The sequence below is a fragment of the Prionailurus viverrinus genome, chromosome F2 (assembly GCF_022837055.1).
Source record: "Prionailurus viverrinus isolate Anna chromosome F2, UM_Priviv_1.0, whole genome shotgun sequence".
In the NCBI taxonomy this organism is placed as follows: Eukaryota; Metazoa; Chordata; class Mammalia; order Carnivora; family Felidae; genus Prionailurus; species Prionailurus viverrinus.
In genome coordinates, this window is record NC_062578.1 from 76086182 (window position 1) to 76106962 (window position 20781).

Genomic DNA, 20781 nt, shown 5'->3' on the forward strand with positions numbered 1-20781 from the left:
CCCCTCCAGGCCCACCCTCTGTCCTTCACCCAGGGGGTCCACTGCCCTCTGGCTTCCCGCTGGGTTTGGCCAATGGAGGAGGCAATGGCAGGAGATCTGGGCTCCCTCCTGGTCACCAGCTTGTCTGAGGTTGCTTCCTTGGCCACAGACTGGCCTTGGAGTTCAGGGGCCACTCTCCCCCTCTGTCTCTATACCTGGGGCGTAAACAGCACCCCACTACTGAGCTATCCACAGTCTCCCCCATGACCACACTTTGATGGGGAATCCCTTTATTAAACCCTCAGGTTGCCAATTCAAGTGTGGCACCTGCTTCCTGGCCATGTCCCACCAGCTCCCCGCAGAGATCCTTTCAGTCACCCTAGATGGCTCCTCTTTCTGGCCCCATGTCACCTTCATGTCGGCATGAGCTACACTCCTCAGACCCAAGAACAATGGCCTCTATCCCAGCTTCATCTCATTTCGTCTCCCTGCCTCACCTATCATCGCTGACCCGTCCTCCTCTCCCTTAGAAGTGGCCTTCCTCAGGAACTTCCGCCCAGTCCCCTGATGACCGTCCACTTGTGCCCTCATAGGCTGATGGCCCCAGGGCTAGGGCTCCAGCCCAGCCTCCTGCCGGCTCCACGGCCAGGTAGATAACATCCCCTGGGACACCCACCGTCTGCCAAACTCAATGGGTGACCACGAGGAACCTGTCCTCTCTCCCCCAAACCTGCTTCTCCCTGGGGTTCTCAGGTTGGCAGGGCCCGTCCTCCACCCTAGCACCCAAGCCAAGACCCAGGCCACCGCCCACTCACTCCCTCTTGCCTCTCGCCCTTTCCAACCTCTACCAGGCCCTGGGAATCCCATTTCCGCCGGAGCTCTGGACTCTGTCCCCTTCTTGCCACTCCCACGGCCACTGCTGAATTCGGATACTGTAGACCCTCATCGGGACTCCCCCACACCCTCTCCCACTGACTCCTCTGAGCTCCCTCCAGACCCCGTGTGACCTCGGTGGGTGCTCCTCACGCGTACCTCCAAGTGCCGGTCTGGTTCTCCGCCCGCACCACCGAACTCTGAGCAACTTTCCTGCGCGAACGCTGTTCTCTCGCCATCGCATCACCGGCAACAACCCTCACAGCGCCCCCTGCGTGTGGTAAGACTCACACCAGGCAGATTGACTTGGCAAAGGGCAGATGAAGAGTTAAGCGTGCTTGCAATCACACATTTGAAGAAATTAGCTCATAGGCACTCATGTATAATTAACACCGCACTAATATTCCAAAGTACCTGTTCTAAATTGCCCAAGAACTAATTAAATCTCAGAACACCCCAGAGAGTAAGTGTTATCAGCCACATTAATAAAAAGCTCAGAACAGTCGTCAGAACAGCAGACTGATAAGGGATTATATTCTGGGACTCTGGCACCAATTCGCTCCACGCTGCTAAGACAGCAGTTTAAGGAACTTATTAGCCCACGACAATTCCATCGGACCTGCTGAATACGCATCACTCTCGCTTCTGTTCTTCCCCTCAGGCTTTCTCGCATCTTCCCGGCTGTCTGGCTCCGGAGGAAAGCCAGGCAGGCGCCTGCTTCCAGCAGCGGCCCCGTGCAGTGACAGCCGTGAGAAGCAGCACAGGAAGGGCAGGAGGCCTCTGTCTTCCCCGTGACCCCGGTTCCCGCTATGTTACCGCACCCGCAGGCTTGTGCTGGAGCCACAGGAAAGGAAATGCCTGTCTCACCTCCTCTCCGCACACATAAACGCCAGGTCATCCTCAGACATGGAGCTCATGGCCCCCTCCTCAGGAAGCCCTCCAGGATGTACGCCACAGACATGTGGTCCTGCCCTGCCCTGCCTCTGCTTTAGCCAGAAGCACCAGACTCAGCCCCCTGCTTTAGCCAGAAGCACCAGGCCCAGCCCCCTGCTTTAGCCAGAAGCACCAGGCCCAGCAGTAAGTCTGGCCACCCATCCCACGACTTCTCAGCCATTGGGGGTTTTCCCGGGAGAGACCGAGCTCCTGTTCATACGGGGTCACAAGGCACAACAGCTCCTTGTCTTGGGAAAAAGCATTAAGTAGCAGGAAAGCCCAGGTGCCGCGGCCTCCATCACACCCTCTCAAGTCCCTCCACGCCAGGACACAGCGGGCAGCCCACCGAACTTCACACATCAAGACACAGTGGGCTGTGCCCTTGGCCCTGACACAGGAGAACCGGCTTCCCCAGCACAGTCACTCGCAGCCAGCACGGCCCCAGGAGGCCGCCAAGGTGCTGAACAAGAACGCCTCCCTTCAAAAGTCCCGGCATAACGTCCCTCTTAGGTGGGATTGTGTGTTCCTCCTCTGCTCTCTCCTCCCACCGCAAGAAAAGGCACTGAGCACCCCTGGTTTGCCCAAGAGACACAGCAAGTCAGGAGGAGGGATTGCGGGGTACCTGGCGTCAGCCCTACTTTGTCTCACACCTGGAGACTTCATTCCCACAGGACCGGAGGTCTGAATTCAGGTGACTCTGGGCCAGGGCAGGGTGGCGAGTCGGAGGGCCAGCATCCCAGAAGATAGCTTGATCCACATGACCAGAGCTTGAGGTCAGAAGTCTAAGGGATTCAGGTAATCACCAGCTGGCCTTGGACAACTCCCTCCAGGTGGCAAAGCCTCTTTTTCTTCATCTGCAGTGAGATGGTTGCCCTACCCTGGCGTCTAGCAGGAGGATTAGAACAGATGCTCAGGGCCCTGGCAGCGGCTGGGCGCGGCAAGACGAGGCACCTCCGTGGAGCCCAGCCGGGGCCAGTGAGCATCACGGGCCCGCTCACCTGGGTGTGTCTGCTACTGACCAGTGGAAGCTCTGGACTAGCTCGCCTCTGGAAATTCTGTGAGCATGTAAACACGCATCTGTAGAATTTCCCAGCCTGATTCACACTCGTTGCTGGGGCCCGACAGAGCTCCCCATGGGCTCCCAGCTATAGGTCTCATGCTTTCTTCCTCCCCTAAAGCAGTCTGATCACCTACCCATCTGAACTTTATTTAAAAGCTACCAGAAGCTACCAGAGTAATGAAGGTCACACTCAGGTATTTTCACTGGGCAGCTGTTTACCAGCTGCTGGCCCTGAAGAGAGAGAGCTGGCGGGCTCAGGGGGTGGAGGGGGCTCCCTAAAAAGAAAACGGTGCCTGCACCAAAGGAGCCAGGAGACAAGTAGGCACAAGTGTGCAGAGCGGTGGTCCAGATGCAGCATCTAATCTCAGGGCAGGGGGGAGACCCCTCCTCGCAGGGACAGGGAGGCCACAGAGGGATGCTCAACAAGAAAGCAACGGGTCACCCTCGTGCTGGGCACTGCTCTGTGGAGGGGCGGGGTTAGGGGGCCAGTGGAGATGTGGAGCCACCGATCCAAAGGCTGTGGCTGACAGTAGCTGGGAGGTCCCACGGGCACCTGACTCCGAAGATCCAGAACAGCGCTTGGATCAGGGTGGGAAGGGAACCCCAAACCCCACAGGGGCAGATTTGAGTCTGTGCCTGCCCCCCATCTTCTCCCCGCACCCTCCTCACCTTCCCTCCAGCCCAACTTTTCTCCAGACTGTTTCTTGTTTCATGACTGTAAACACAGTGCCTTATTTTGTTAATAATAAGATAACGATGAGTAACTTAAACAGCACACTTGTGTTCAGAAAGAAAGAAAGAAAAGAAAGAAAGACAAAGAGGAAGGTAGACCTGGGGCAGGGAGGAAGGTCAGGAAAGAGACTGGGGGCCCCAGGGTGGCTCGGGGGGGGGGGGGGGGGAAGGGGGCGCACAAAAGCCAGCAAGGCTCAATGACAGTGCAGTCTGGGGTGAGATTAGAGGAGGAATTAAGCGCAACTCAGGTTTCTAGTTCAGAAGACTGGGAAGCACCAGCAAGTGAGAGGTAACTTTCCCAGGCAACCATCAAATATAGGTGAGAAAAATGAGAGATGAAACCCAAAGTGTAAAGAACACAGAGTCCAGAAATGACCATTAGCAGGTGCGCTGGCCAGGCAGCCAGCAGCACGTACTGGGGCCGATCCAGGTCACCTGGCCCACACCACGTAGAAACGTACAGAGAAGTTAGAAAAACTAACTTTGAGTTTCCTGCTCATTAGAGACTTTGTAGTTCCTGTTTGTGCTCTAAAGGATCCGTGCATTTACTGAGCACTTTGTGTGTACCAGGAACCATTCTGAACACTGGAGACAGAGTAACGAAATGACATACCCACACGACGTACGTAACACAGTCTTCCTTATGCCAAATCCATAATGGAGCAGAGTTTGGCTCTAGATTTTGGCAAAGAAAGGACAGTGATGAGTGACTCCATGCCATGTGCAGGGCACCAGGCCCTGGGACAGCACGAGATCCTGTCTGCTGAGCTATCAGCACGTGGGGATATAAACACACATACGACACTCCTAACACGAGGAGACACGCATGGCACGGGGTGAGCAGCCTGGGCTGCCGGGAGGCAGAGGCTGAGGACAAGGACGGGCACGCTGAGCCAGCCTGAGACAGCAGTGAGGCCAGGAGCTGCAGGAGGGTGGGCATCTGCTGGCACACAAACACCAGACGGCCCTGGCGTCCCAGAGAAGGGATGGGCGTGCAAAGACAGAGGGATGGGCAAGCGCCTGGGGCCAGAGGCGAGTGTGGCTACTCAGAAGGCGGAGGGGAGGGGGCCATTCCACAGGCAAAGGGAACAACGTACAAGCGACAAGCGTGTAGGGTACTGGCACCACCAGAAGTCTGTTACAGAGTCATACACGGGCAACATGGGAGGGGGTCGGGGCGGCGGGGGGGCAGCTGTCAGGCTGTGCAGAAACAACCCAGCAGGCTCATGAGGAGCTCGGACTGTCTGAACAGCAGCAGGGAGAGCTAGCCGGTCCTCGGGGGACGGACGCGAGCAGCGTGCACTTGGCCCCAGCGGCAGGGAGAGCCAGAGTGCACGCACCCAGGGCGTGTCTAAAACAATCCACTGAAATCCGGGGAGAACATGGGAGAACTCCTCTTTCCCTTTCTTACCGCATCCTTGCGAATTTTATACTTTACGTGTGTTTTACAACAACCATAAACACGTTCTTACAGCAAATGGGGATGTGAGCAAAATGCCTGGGCTCCCATCCCAGGCCCACCACTTACTACGGGGTAACACTGGAGAGGGTGCTTGTCTCAGTTTCCGAATCTGTGAAACGGGGACAAAATCAGTAAGTACCTCATGGGGTTTTTAATGAAGAGGAAATCAATTAATATTTCTAAGACACTCAGTACAGTGGTGGGCCTACAGTAAGGATGCTGTAGTTAGTTTTTTAATTTTAAAAATGCAATTTATTGGTAAAAAATGAATATTTATCAGGGACGTGTATGCAAATCACTGGTCGACACAGAGCGTGGATGGGAGTAGGGCACAGACCAGAGCCATCAAAGAGTCTGTGGAGGGAATGATGGGGCCTGATCCACACGAACGTCAGCCGGATAGAGAGGAGGACTGGAGAAATATCTCACAGGAAAAGTCAACTGACCATGATAAATGACCAATGTGAGAGGTGACATCTGGATGGTGGGGCCAGTCACCAAGTCAGAATATGGGGGGACCATTTATAAGGAGCTAGTCAGTGAGCTCAGCACCAAACAAGCCCACAGCTCAAGCCACCGGTGGGTCACCCGAACGGATCTGGAGCCCAGGACGGGGTGGGGGCAAGGAGGGCGTCTGCAGGTCACAGAGCACAGCTGGGGGGTGAGTCCAAGGAAGTGGATGGGAGCCATGCAGCAGTCACTAGTGACAGTCATCAAACACCTCCAGCTCTCCCCCACCCCAGGCACTTTCTGGCCCCTTGGAGTCGGTGGGCCACGACATCAGCTCTGGCCAACGAAATGCACGGGCAGAAATGACGGGTGTCACTTCGAGGCAGGGCTCTCCTCCCCTCCTGCACAGCGACCAGCCACGTTCGGGGCGGGGGACTGCTCTCTCAGTCCAGGACCCCGAGTGAGCAGAGCCCCTGAGGACCGGCAGCAGGTATGGAGTCCGAAGGAGAACGCGAGCTTGCTTCTTCCGTTAGGCCACTGCAGTTTGGGAGAGGCCTGTTGTAAGGGTGTGGCCTGGCCTCCGCTGACTGACAGACATGGGGACAGTGACGGGGCGGGGGGGGGGTGACGTGATGAGAGGAGGAACAGGAGCTCACCGAGCAGGCGGGGCAGGAGCAGCTGGAGAGAAGCGGGGGAGCTGGGAGCACAAGGTGTCACCGCGAGGGAATATTCACAGTGCGAGGACACACGGCCACACTTCCCAGCAGGCCGAAGGCTGGGTGTGCCTGGAGACATGACCTCCAGGCTTCCAGTCACCTGATCGGTGCACGGGTGAAACCAGGGTTTACAGGCAGCAAGAGGAACCAGCCGTTACCATTACTCAGCTTTCCACGGAGAAAAATGTTCCATTCGAGAGACTGACGCTGCTCCGCCTTGCCACCTGCAAAGTTTCAAACACAGCTCACCCAAAACCGTTTTCGGTCAGAGCAGCCATTACGGAGTCAGCGTTTTGCTAACACAAACGCAGTAGAAGGCACTTGAAACATTGTTACAAAAAATCTCCATGAAGATTACAGGGGCATCTTGGGGAATATCTTAAAATAAATGCCTTGTCTTCTCGAGGACAGATTTAACAAGAGTTAAGAGCCCATTTCTGCAACTCTCCTTGCAGAAAATGACCCCAGAAATAACAAGCTAAGACAGGTTCAGAAGTCACTTTTATAAAGTTGACATATTGATTTCTGTAGGCCGCAAACTGTTTTTTCAAAAACACCAGCTGCTCCACATAATGGCATTAAAAAAAAACATCTCTTTTCCTGGTTTCTTTTACTATTCAAATGCAGAATAAAATAAACAAACGTTGAATACACATCAAAAGTATTATTTTAACTTGCTGTGGTTCAGGGAAGGGAAGGGCTTGTTTTGTTTTCTTGTAATTGTTTTAGCAAGCTAAAGAGTCAAGGTCAACTGTTTGAAATGTCACTAATCTGCTCTTTGCAGACCGTGTATTAAAACAATTATGCAAGAATTTTCCAAATTGTAACGTTGTGCTTGGCAAACTAGGATCCGGAGCAGTCACACGGACACATGGACGGCAGCCACAAGCCAGTTGGGCAGAAGGTCATTTCTGCATATTTCAGCAGCTTCGACAGGGGCCAGAAAGGGAAAGACTCCCAGAACTTCTACCTTTCCGTTTGGTATTTGTTAACTTAAAGTCCTTTTAGGTCATTCAAATCAATGGAACACGAGTCCAGTTTCTCTACGGCTATTACTGGAGGCCGCTGATAATCTTATTAGAAAGGACTGCTCAAGTCTGCCATTGTAGGAGACGTGGCTGAACTAATTACAGAGCAGAAGATAAACATGAACCTCGCAGGGTGGAGCCTTCATTTCTTATAAGATTAGAGACAAAGCTCACAAAGGTATGCTGAAATGAATAAAATCTGCCTCCATGGAGTGGAAATGAGACCGGTTCCAAGACACGGCCGTGGCACAGCAGGCTGGCCAACGGGTGGGGGTCAGGAGGTGTGGGACGGCACCCCAACCCTACCTCGGACGAGGTGTGGGGCTCCGCCTGATCATCATCACTTCTGGACTCAACTTCCTCACCTATAAAATTATGAAAGTGAGGCTGGAAAGGGGGTTTTCCAAGCCAATCTTAAACAGTCACACACCATGTGATTCAACTGATAGAAGATCCTCAAATGACCAAACTACAGAGCTGGAGGACAGACCTGTGGTTGCCCGGGGTGGGGGTGGGTTGACATGTCTACCCCTGTGACACGTGACACGGAACTACCCACACACGTCATCTCACTGTCCACGTCCCCATCCTGACGTCATGCGTGAACCTCTACACGATCCTTAGGGGAAACAGGGTCAAGGGCACGAGACTTCTCTAGACAATCTTGGCAACTTCCTATAAATGCGCAATTATTTTCAAAATACGAAGTTTTACTCTTTTAAAGTATTTCTTAGACGTTGCACCAGACCCTTATTCTTTCCTCTGTGGACCCTTTGATGTGAAATAGCTTGTCTACCAAACTGCATTTATTAAGCAGAATTCTTTTGCCCATGTTTAGTGATCAAATACATAACTGTCTTACTTTAAACTTTTTACAAAAATACAATTTCCAGATGGATCAAAGACACAGGTAACCAATACAACCGTACAAAAATAACAGAGAACTACATAGGAGCACGTCTTTTATTATTTGGGGGTAGAGGTAAGTGTTCTAAGCCATGAAGAAAAGGGCAAGAAATTCAAAAGGAACATGTAGTGACAATACAGACATCTGAAACTCCAGCAAAGTGCGAAAGAAAACAAAGCAAGGCTGCAAACGACAAGACAGTGATAAACGTGGAAAATGCCCTCGGCACATATGTGTCTGGGAAGTATCCGACAGATGCTGCCTACGGGGCGCCTTGGCAACAGGCGTATGTGTCAAAAGGTAAACTGTACCCTTATTAGCCGAGCAATTACATTGCTGGTATCCATCGAAGATAATAATAGCATAAGTGCAACTAATAAAATTAATATGCATGCTCAAGACCACTCACCTGTGGACTGTCGTTGTTATTGTTTAAGTAGGCTTCAAGCCTGGTGCAGAGTTCGGTGCAGGGCCTGAACTCACAACCCTGAGATCGAGATTTGGGCTGAGATCGAGAATCAGTCAGATGGCTGGGGCACCTGGGTGGCTCCGTCAGCTAAGCGTCCACCTCCTGATTTTGGCTCAGGTCTTGATCTCAGGGTCTTGAGCTCAAGCCCTGTGTCCAGCTGTGAGCTGACAGCACGGAGCCTGCTTGGGATTCTCTCTCTCCCTCTCTCTCTGCCCCTTCCCCATGAGCACTCGCTCTCAGAATAAATAAACAAACATTAAAAAAAAAAAAAAAAAAGAGTTGGACACTTCACTGACTCAGACGCCCTGAGTAGTGGTTTTCTTTTTTGTAATCAGGGAGAAAAATGAAAAGCAATCTTGGATGTCAATCAACTGGAAACCGATGAAGGAAAATATATGGCCCACACATACGATGAAATGCTGGGTGTCCTTTAAAAATGACAAAAATCCGCATTTACTGAGTAGTTTGGTCAGGAAGCATAGCACAGCTGCCACACCGCGGTGGGTTCAGAACCCAGACCCACCACATACAGGCTGTGTGATCTAAGCAAACTCCTGAACCTCTCTGTGCCTCAGTATCCTCTCCTATAAAATGAGAGTAACAATAATGCCTACTTCTTCAGGTTGCTATGAGAATTACGGGAGCTAGCAGCAGTAAACACGGAGTATCCAGAAAGTGCTACGAAACAGCTTGTTAAACAAAAAAATATTAACATGAAAAATGTTATCGGCTATATTGGTGAGTAAAAAAAGAAATCACAGAACATGATACATGACCCCATTTCTAAAAAACATGTGTACACAGAATGGAGAAGGATTTTCCTTCTCTTTCTTACACGGTATAGTAGTCAATACACCTAGGCAGTGAAATTCTGGATTATTGTTACTTTCCTCTTAGTACTTTCTGCATCATTTCAGGTATTTAAAAAGAAAAACAAGATAGGTACTGTGAGACACTTCTGGAACCTGAACTGGTGTGAGCTTTTGGTGGGGAGGGGGAATTCGGCAACATGTAATATACATCCTGACCCAGCAATTACACTTGTGTAGGAATTTATCCTATGAAAGTAACAACGTAAGTCCACAAATACATGTGTGCCCAGGCACATATGCACGCACGTACATACATATACGCCTGCACACAGAAGTATTTATGAAAGCAATATTTACAACAGCGAAAGACTGGCAACGACCCTAAATTTGCTCAGCTGACAACAATACGACACAGAAAAACAATGCTGTAGAGCTCCGTGGAAAGATCTTTTTGGAAAGATCTTTTTGGAAAGATCTTTTTGGAAAGATCTTTTTGGAAAGATCTTTTTGGAAAGATCTTTTTGGAAAGATCTTTTTGGAAAGATCTTTTTGGAAAGATCTTAAGGGCCTTCAATGCCCAGGAGACGACTTGGCACTTGACTCTGAAGGGGAGACACTGAAAAACTTTGTTTTAGGAAGAAAACCCTGAGGGCAATGCAGACAATCCACAGACCCGACTGAACTCCTCAGGCTGCATCCAACTTAGATCCAGGTCTGACATCTGAAGGAAGCAGCAGCAGGAAGGTTTTGCAAAGGAGAACCCTGAGTTCCAGCCGTAATCGCACAGAAAGCCCAGGGGTCTCTCAGGAGGAGACTGGCGGGATAAATCACGTGAAGGCACAAAAACAAACCAGGTCCTCAAGAAGACAGCACTGAATGACCCCAAAGATTCAAATTCTCGGGACTCGGGCAGGTACACACAGGGCTCTCTTAACGCTACAGCCGGCCCCACTCATTAAGAGGCAAGGGCCACGGGGAACGCAAACTGGTGCGGCCCCTCTGGAAAATGGTATGGAGGGTCCTCAAAAAGTTACAGACAGAACTACCCTGTGATGCAGGAATCACACTGCTGGGTATTTACCCAAACGATACAAAAACACTAATTCAAAGGGACACATGCCCCCCCTACGTTTATAGCAGCATTTCCACAATAGTCAAACTACGGAAGCAGCCCAAGCGTCCATCAACTGGTGACTGGATCAAGAGCTGGTGTGGTGTGTGTGTGTGTGTGTGTGTGTGTGCGTGTGCATGCATGGACACATACGTGTATGTGCAGTGGAATATCAGTCAACCATAAAGAAAATGAAATCTTGCCATTTGCAATGACATGGATGGAGCTAGAGGGTATAACACTAAGTGAAATAAGTCAGAGAAAGACAAATACCATCTGATTTCACTCTTAGGTGAAATTTAAGAAACAAAACAAGCAAAGGAAAAAAAGAGAGAAACAAACCAAGAAACAGACTCTTAACTACAGAGAACACACCGATGGCTACCCGAGGGGAGGCGGCTGGGGGGATGCCATTGAGGGCTGCACTTGTGATGAGCACCGGGTGACATGTGGATGTGCTGAATCACTACACTGTGTGCCTGAAACTAGGAACACTATACAGGGATTAAAGTAAAACACTTAGGGGCGCCTGGGTGGCTCAGTCGGTTAAGCGTTCTACTTCAGCTCAGGTCACGATCTCACGGTCCGTGAGTTCGAGCCCCGCGTCGGGCTCTGGGCTGATGGCCCAGAGCCTGGAGCCTGCTTCCAATTCTGTGTCTCCCTCTCTCTCTGTCCCTCCCCCGTTCATGCTCTGTCTCTGTCTCAAAAATAAATAAACGTTAAAATAAATAAATAAATAAATAAATAAATAAATAAATAAATAAAGTAAAAAACTTAACGAACAAATAAACAACATGCAACCACCATTAACTATTTGTGTGAGAAAAAGAGAGTGGGGGTGTGCAGGGGGTGGGGGCGGGGGGGGGACAACCCATAACCCAGGGCCAGTGGTTGACAAATGCACCAGAAATCAGCACTTTATGGGCAGGGAGGTGCATTCTAATCCTTCCTCCCTCAACCATCTCAGTTCTAGAAGTATCTTTATTTGCCAAAAGGGCATCAGGCTCTGAAACAGGAGGCCAATGGCTCTGAAACCACAGCACTCCCGGCCTACGTGCCTCCCACAGCAATGACGTGCCCTCCGCTTCGGGACAGGTGTCTTCCCAGTGGCCTATCCTGTTTGAGCGCTAGTCCATTATTGGCATTAGCCCATGCAGCCTAGAAAGTCACCTCGAGAGCCGTCCTTCAAAGGAAAGAACGTTTTATATTTTCTACAGTTTGCGCAGATGTTGGCAATGAGCCTTGGCCACCAACCTAGATGTCTGGTAAATATCAGTTACTCAGTTACTCAGTTACGCCCCCGATCTGCGCTAGGGTCTTGCTTCCCGGTTGGGAGGTGTTTACCGTAAAGGGACTTGAGGACTGAGGTTCAGAGGCTAGGCTCCCTTGCTGACTAAAGAACCCTGGACAAACACCTGATTGCCCAGTCTAGCTATCCTTACGTACACAACAGGAAGGAAGACAACAGTACTGCTCCCACACTGCTACGAATAAGTTGTAGCTAATGTTTGCTGAGTCTGAGCACTTCAAAAGTCCTGCCTTATTCAATCCTCAAAGCAACCATATGAGATAGTGCTGTGTTTTATTCCCATTTTAAAGATACGGAAACTGAGGCAGAAGGAAGCTATTAAGGCCTGGAGGAGCTGGGATTCAAACCCTGGCTGCCATATTCCAAAGCCTATGTTTTGACCAGAACTGGTTACTCCCATGTAACAAGCTTAGCACAGTACAAAACACAATGAGAACTCAAAGTCTTGGGCAAAGTCTGAAGACTTGACAAGCGGTACAAGAACCAGACAAGAGCAGGGCCCACAGCAGAGGCCCTCCCCTCTCCAGTGCAGTCCTGCTAGTTCATTCCTCCCACAGGGTCACCCCCGAGACCTGCCCCACCACAGAGACAGCACTCCTTGCTCACCTTCACTGAACCTCCTTCAGCCTCTTTTAGAAGTTACTTCAGGCGCAAAGTCAGCGAAGCGCCCAACTTCAGCTCAGGTCATGGTCTCACGGCACGAGTTGGAGCCCCACATCGGGCTTCGGAACTCTATCTCCCTCTCTCGCTGCCCCTCCTCCACGTCCCCCCCTCACTCTCAAAATTAAGCAACTATTTTTTAAAAAGCAAGTTACTTCAGATGAAGCTTAGCCAGGAACATCAGTGGAGGAAGCACCAGTGTTCTTTCCTTTCTTCCAGAATGCCTGCCACAACCTAGCCCCCCAGCCACTGCTGGCTCAGCAGGTGCCTCACAGGGGCCCCGAGCACCCTAACGTCTGCACTTCTGCCCACACCTCCCTCCATTAATGCCAATGTCACACACACCATGACTCCAGGCTCCCTCCTGACCCCCCCGTCAGAAGGCCGCCTCCCCTCCAAGGGTACGTTCCCTGTTAACATCTCGTGATGCACAACCCTGTTGTCCTACCCAGGACGCAAGCTCACCGAGGGGACGCTGTGTTTTACCCTCTCTGCAGAGCCCAGAGCTCCCGTGGACGTGCCCCCGTGACTCGCACTCCGTGGGCACCGCCTACCGGACATGTCACCGACAGTAACAGTCATCGGTTCCCAAACACAGACTTTTCCAGATAGGTAGGCCGCATATAAAAGCGCTCGATCTCCATGCAGTAACTGACCCAAGGCAAACGGATGTCTGCAGTTACACGTCTTCGCGAGAAACTGGCGCGTCCAGCCCTTGGGCAACGTACCTGCGTCTCCATCCTCCTCACCCCAGTTCAGCACGATGATGCAGACGTGCTTCCTCAGCTGGCGCGGGTTAGAGAACTTTCGACGGCACTGGCCACACTCCAAGCTGCCCGGAGCCAGGCTGCTCCCCTCCTCTGGGGCCGGCGGACTGCCCTCCTGCGGACTGACGACGCTCTCTGCCAGCTCCTCCTCGCCGCTGGGCTTCTTCGTGGACCCCTTCGGCCTGCCTCTCTTCCTCTTCATGACCGAAAACTCTACCAAGGAAATAAGAGGGCACAACGGAGTCACAGGAGGCGACAGTGCACAGCACGCACTCAACTTCCAAATGTGGAAATGTGTTCAGTTTCGGGTTTTATGAAAAACAGAAAGTCTGAAGCCGTTCCAGAAATTAACAGCTGCAGACGTACCTTTAGTGCTCAGTTTTGCATCCACATGCCAACGTACAACCAGTTTTCTAATACTCTCCTTTAAAAATACTATGCGATCAAACCTTGGCACAGGCTTCCTCCGTAAAGTAGGGACGATTTTGAACTGTGACCGGCAGCCGCCCGGTTCACAAATCAGACTCCTAGTGAAGCAAGCAGCAGATCCATTTATACCCAGTTCTCGGAAAAGTGCTTAAGGACTTCTTTGCAAAGGATTCTCAAAGGCCGCTTAGCCTTTCGTGCTCATAATGAGCTGCACAACTATTCAGATTATTTCAAGACGTCATAATTATTACAGCCAAATTGTTCTGATAAAACAGGGAAAAAAGAATTACAATCTCAATCTACCAATTACAGGACTAAAGACAAGAGCAACGTGCTTCAAGTTTCCAGGCGACCTAGCGGGTTGGATGGCATGCTCAGAGCCGCTCTGGAGCAAGCTTCAAATCATTTGTCAACTTGTAACTCTGGTTAATTGGCGCTCGTGTTTAAGGCAGTCACCTCCAGAATGCGGGTAGGAAGTGAGACTGGCGAGCGGGGTCGGGGAGCATCCTGCTGTTGCTCGTGTGAAGGTGGAGGGGCGCGGGCTCAGGTGATGTCACATGACAGGTACCCTGAGAGACGCCAAGCAGGAAGCCAGCACAGTGTGGCCGGAGCCCCAGGGCCAGGCGCCTGCAGGGCGCCATCCTCTCTGACTCTGAGCAGCGGAGGAGGGGAGGGGTCCTAGGCTCCAGCAGCCACCCTGGGAAAATGGTCACGTACCGAGCAGTGAGGTCTTCGGGGCCCCTCCTGCTCTCTCCAAGGCTATCGCCCTGCACAGGAAAGCGTCACCCACCCGCCCTCGGCCACCCCCATGAGGACCCGTGAAATGGGCTGCGGTGCTCCCAAGTCAGGCAGGGAGACCACAGGGGAGAGGAGGGCAGGACGGTTCTGGGGCAGAATCTGCCAGGAACCAGCGAGCGGCTTGACAACGTGGGCCCTGGACAGAGGAGACTGCTCCGACGCGGGGTCCCCAAGAACTCGAGGAGACGGAGCACTGGAACGGGGGAAGAGCTGCGGGGGGAGCCCTTGCAGGGGCAGGGCTTCTGTGGAGCTGCAGGGCCGGGCTGGGTCGGCCCCAACCGAGAGCCACAGCGGAGCCCTCGTCGGCCAGGGCCACAGGGAGGCATATAATCCCTGCCTTCCCACTCTGTCCGGGGTGTGTTGGAGACGGGGGGGCCGGGGAGGGAGCACTTTACAACAGGCAGGCAAAGGCAGAGACCAGGTGGCACGAACGAGGGCACAGGACGCTTCGATCCTGTGGCCCACACCACGTTTTACCGAGCAGAACAGCTGTGTAGACACAAGGCCCAGCCGACGTGTATGGGAGGCCGGAGGGGGCAGCGAGGGAAGGAATGTACACAGTAAGGACAGAACTGTTTACCTCACGGTCATGAGAACAGTTCTCCTTGTTTTCCGTCACCATGGCATGATCTTGTGCAAGTTACTGAAGCGGCAAGGAACAGCAGAGAAAGACTGGCGGGGAGGCTATGAAACACGCACCGCGTGTCACGTCGGCTGAGCTGCAGAAACGTGTCTCGTGACAGTTACGGACGTCTGTGGCCCGGGCGCAACACCGAAGAGGGACCCTGAACCCTGCCATGCAGACGGCCTGATGCTCCTCTCTGAAATGCCCTATGAGGGACGCAGCCATGTAGACAAGACGTCTGGCCTCTGCCCCTGGCTACTGGGGGGGACCTCCAGGCCCTCAGGAGGTCCTGCCCGACAGGGGTGCCTGTATGCCTGGTCTAACAACGTGATTTATGACGGGCCCGGTGACAAGTCGGACCGGCCCTGACCTCTGGAGGAACCGGAGAACAAACGTCTTCATCTGAACCTACAGGACGAGCATGGGACCAACGGCCAGCCACGTAGGCAGTGGGTCACCAAGCCCCCCATAAAACCTCTGGACACCGAAGGCTGGGGTGAGCATCCCTGGCTGGAAGTTCTTGGGTCCTGTCATGTAAGACAGCTGGAAGAAGGCAAGGCATCCAGGACTCCACAGGGGGAGGAGGGTGACCAAAAGGTCCACACCTCAAAGCCTCCAACCCCAGACTCGGCCCCTGCATCTCTCCCTTTGGCTGGTTCTGACTCACACACATTTTATAGAAAATGGTAATCGTGGTATGCTGCTTTCCCGAGTTCTGTGAGTCATTCCAACAAACCACGGAAGCTGAGAGAGCCCTTGGGGTCCCCCGGATTCGTAGCTAGCTGGTCCCGGGGATCCCCAAACTTACGGCTGGGGCCAGCAGTCTTGTGGGCAACCGTGCCCCTCACCCGGGGTTCAGCACGCTCACGGCGGCAGGGCACCCCACCTTCCCTCCTCGGAGACAAGCCGGAACACGTGCCACAGTGCCACGGGGTGCAGGGCTCTGCCTGCCGCGGTCTGTGCACAGGGGACTCATGGCCCTGGTCCTGACTGCCTGTTGCCCCCCCAACACCTAACCTGGTATCCCGCAGGGCCGGCAGGCACTGATAAATCCCAGTGAATTAAACTGGTGAGTGGTGCATAATCTGGCTGTCAAGGGAGAGACACAAAATCAGCCCTGAGAGCCTTGGAAAACCTCTAACACGACGGTGACAAAACTCATCTTACATCTTGCCACATCCATAATGCAGATGCTCAAGACCAATTAGTTAGCAAAAAATGAAATATTCATAAGTGAACTTGGAATAACTGAAGAGCACTGGGAACAGGGGCAACCACGGACGCCCCGCAGAAGTGCTGAGAACCCGGGCCCCAGGCAAGCGAGGTCCTAGAACGCCGCGGTCCAGACCTCGGCATGGGCTTCCTTTCCGTCCCCTTCCTCCTCCGTGGGTCCCTCTGTCCGGTGTCTCTGTGATCTGTCCCAAAGACATCTGCCCACAGAACCCCCTCTCCATTCCCTGTCACCTAGATCCCTTCACACGGCCTCCAGCCTCCTGCTCCCGCCCTCCTCCGCCTCCACCCCTTGTCTCACTGCTGTGCCCTTGCTCTGGAACTTTCCATTGTTTACAACACTCAGACCTGACTTTCTAGGTCCTTTCTCACAAGGCTCAACACACACACACACACACACACACACACACACAGAGCTGTGCTCTCTCCCTGCTGCTCGGCAATGTTCTAGACCTCCCGAAATCTGCACAGGTAAGCCCAGTCTCTTTTCTTATACCCGCACTTTGCCCCCTGCCTGTGCCCACCTCCTGCACCCCAGGCCCCAATTCAAACCCTCAGAGCCTCCTCCACGAGGCCGCCCCAGCTGGTCTCACGCTGACAGTATGAGACACACGTAGCATGTAAGTCACTGACACAGCCTCCGACTGCATGTGTCCCTTTCTCCCCACCTCTGTCACACATCCCAAGGTTGAATCCCCAGGGCCCACAGGATCGCAGACAGAGCTGGAGATGTCGCAGCCACCGAATAAGTAAATACACGTCCATCAGTTGTTTGATGACAGGAGGCCATTTCCTGTGTCCACAGTTTCCCAAAGGAAGAAAGGGGTGAGCCAGCATGCATCATTTCAACCCTGTCCCAAAGCTGTAGTTGGGGGACAGCTTCCTCACAGTCAGAAGATCCAAGGCCAAAACGAGCAAGGGACAGGAAGCCTCTGCCAAGGGTTTTTAAATTCAATCAGAAGACAACATGGGCACCATGAAAAAAAACAGCTCCACGCTACTAAAAATCTAATAACGTGAGCCCTTTATTTGTACATCACTCAAGTGTGCGAGGCACTTTCCCAGTTATTATCTCATTTCATCCTCATAAAAACCTTAAGAGATGGATGTAGCAAATGTAATTTCCTCAATAGGAAGAGAAATGAGGGACTCAAAGGTTCGAGGCACTCAGCACATTTTCCAGAGCCTGCTGCTGAGCTCAGAGCCAGGATCCAGGTTTCCTTCTCCCCGGCCCAGATCTTTCCACTGAGTCACGTACCCCTCGGGAGGGTGCTCAGCATGTTCAAGGCACCAGTGTGTGTGGTGCAGAGAACACCAGCTGGGAGACAGGCCGCCTTGAGTTCAATCCCCGGAGCTTCCATTTCCAATATGAAGAATAAACACAAGACTGTTTTATGGTCACTTATAAATAAAAGCAACCCATTAAGATGTTGAGCGTAGTACTTAGAAGGTGATGGATAAGTGACAGCTGCTTATTACTACGGCCCTGCTCATTAATATTCTGACATGGACAGTCTCCCTGAAGGAACTATCAGCCTCCCAGCCAGGCCACCATCACATCACGTGATTCGTCAATGCACACCCGTTCTTGTTCATTACTGCACTTTTCCCTTGATTTCTTCATTTAGAGTTTCTCACACAGCAAGAAAGCCAGGGCAGAATTCGGGGCATCCACATTTCGCTGTGCTGAAGACTAAGGAGAAAGCCAGCACCCTCACTCCGTGGCTTAATCGTGTCACTCCAACTCAAGAATTTAGGAAAATCCTGAAACTCTTCACACAGTTGGGCCTGACACTCAGTCTCTGACATTTACTTCCAACGAGCCCAGGAAGCAATGGGAAGACGATGAATTATTTATCAGAAGCGCGGGAGTGTGAGCCTTCTAGGCTTATGGGGAACGTGGCGTCCCCTTCACGGGACAGACTACGGCTGGCCCTGGAACACGAGGCACCGGGGAGGCAAGGCACCCCAAGCCTGCTCCCCGTGGACTTCCCAGCAATGATGCGGAAATGTCATGCGAACAACGGCAACAACCAGCGATCATTAAGCACGTACAGCTCAGCATCGCGCAGAGCACTTCACATGCATTTCCCCATCAAATGTCTGGGAACCACTGGTGTTATTCCCATTCTTCAGAAAAAGATGCTGAGGTTTAAGAAGATTGCTCAATTTGCCGCAAGACACAGAAGAGATGAGTGGCAGAGCAAGGCTTTAAACCCACTGTTTGCCTCTGAGTCCGTGAGCTTCACTCCTGTGTCGGCTCAGTTCATTCCCGAGCGCAGAAATAATACGATCTGACCTGTTCTCTGCACTCTGCAGGAAAGTGATGACAGTGTCACCCAGCTACAAGCCTTGGAGCGCTCTGACTCCGGGGCCGTGAAGTGCTTCGTGCACTCACCACGTACTAAGGCATTAGGTATTAACGTGTATTTATCCCATAACCTCTTCAAAAATAAAGGCCGGCATCTTATCTCCCTGTGACAGATGCCGAGAGCCACTCCCGTAGGCCAGCAGCAGGGCCTCCGCAGCTGTGCCCGCAGAGGGCAGGCGGGGGGCCGATCCCTGGGCCATGCTCCTCGAGGCAGGTGGGCACTGCGCACGGGCTGCATCAGCCCTGATCACGGTTTCGGCTGGTTCGCCCAGAAAGCAAGCCTGCTACCTCTAACTCACCAGCCCAGAACGGGGGCGCCTTTTCGTAATCTGCACAAAAGCAGGCTGTGGGCCACGGCAGCCATGGCTGTCACGTGACCAGTCCACAACTGGAACGAGTCTATCCGAGGTGGGTGCTCTTTAACCACCCCCATGCTGCCTACCAGAGCAGAAGAGAGGGCTCAGGTTTCGGTGGCTTCTGGAACAGCAAGTGCAACACGCCTACGGACACTCAGCGCGACCTTATGGCGGCAGCTGTCCAGAAGAGACGACACAGACATTTAAATTTAGATGCCAACTTCCTGTGGGAAGCTTCCTCTCACCCTCAAACTAGACTGTGTGACCCCCTCTTTAGCAGCCTGCACTTGGGCCCAGAGAAGTGCTTTCCCCACTGCACTGCACAACCGCCTCTCTGCCCACCAGCCACCCACCAGCCAGGAGGCGGACCCACAGGAACAGCGCCCCCTGCGTCCGGCACCCTGCCCCCAGCACGGCACCCAGGCAGGTAACAGGTGCACAGCTACTGAATAAAGAAGCGAGAGGCACCTGGGTGGCTCAGCTGGTTAAGTGTCTTGACTTCGGCTCAGGTCATGATGTCACGGGCTCTGTGCTGACGGCTCGGAGCCTGGAGCCTGCTTCAGATTCTGTGTCTCCCTGTCTCTCTGCCCCTCCTCCTCCACTTGTGCTCTCTCTCAAAGATGAATAAACATTAAAAAAAAAAAGAAGCAGGATGGGAGGGAAGGAAGAGATAAGAAGGAGAAGAGTTTCTATGGAAGGTCTGAAAGAGGAACAAGATAAAAGAGCTCAAACAAGGCTCTCTGGTGACCCGCTTGAGTTCCAGCTCCAGGAAGCCCGCCTGCCCCAGGCGCCATCAGGACGAAGAGATGTGGGCACACACATGCTCACCCATCACTGACGCCCAAACACACACCCACACACATTCACCGACACAACCACACACTCACACACGCACACGTTCTCTCCACGAGGCAGTTTTTTCCTGGACCACAGCCAGAGACTTGATTAGGAAGAGGGGAGAAAATGAAAGGTTCTAATGCAGACCACTTCCTACATGAGCAAAAAAGATTAAAAGGCTATAAAATAAACCAAAGGATTTAGGAACCTTCATGTTATAAAGGGAGACCAAAATAATAAATCAATTACTGCTCAGTTAAAGGTTTAATTAAACCATTTCAAGTATCTCTCAACTTAAAATGAATTGTGAAGGTTAAGCCTGAATAGAAATCATTAGAGAGAAACTAAGCTTCTAGAAGCCTCAAATAGTATGGACTCGCACAGAGAGAAAAAAGAAAGACTCGGAGTTCTTAATGAAAGACTTTTGAAGAAATTTGCTCGTATTAAGAATCCGAGTTTAATTAAAGTCTTAAATACTTTTAAAAATTAAACTGTACAGGCAACTAATCTTCCAGTATACATACACCAAAAAAGAGAGAGAGAAAACGTGTTCAAGAAAAATTTAGGTCGAAGGTAAATTCGTTAACAAAAGAAAATAATTCCTTTTTTCTTTAAGTTTTTATTTATTTATTTTGAGAGAGGGCAAGTGTGCACATGAAAACATGCAGATCGGGGAGGGGCAGAGAGGGAGGGAGGGAGAGAATCCCAAGTAGGCGCTATGTCAGCACGGAGCCCAACGTGGGGATCGAACCCACAAACCATGAGATCATGACCTGAGCCAAAACCCAGAGTCGCCTAACCAATTGAGCCACTCAGGTGCCCTGGAAAATAATTCTTAAAGCAGCTTCACAGTAAGAATTTGATTAT

General features: G+C 52.1%; 1 protein-coding gene across 5 annotated transcripts in view; it reads right to left on the bottom strand.

Moving 5' to 3' along the window:
• The window catches only part of ZFAT (zinc finger and AT-hook domain containing), a 286570-nt gene that overhangs the window by 132722 nt on the left and 133067 nt on the right, over positions 1-20781 (bottom strand). For all 5 annotated transcript variants that reach the window (XM_047841895.1, XM_047841893.1, XM_047841894.1 and 2 more), the window contains one exon: positions 13230-13481. In XM_047841895.1, the coding sequence (XP_047697851.1) occupies positions 13230-13481 (252 nt within the window). The remainder of the gene's footprint in view (positions 1-13229; positions 13482-20781) is intronic.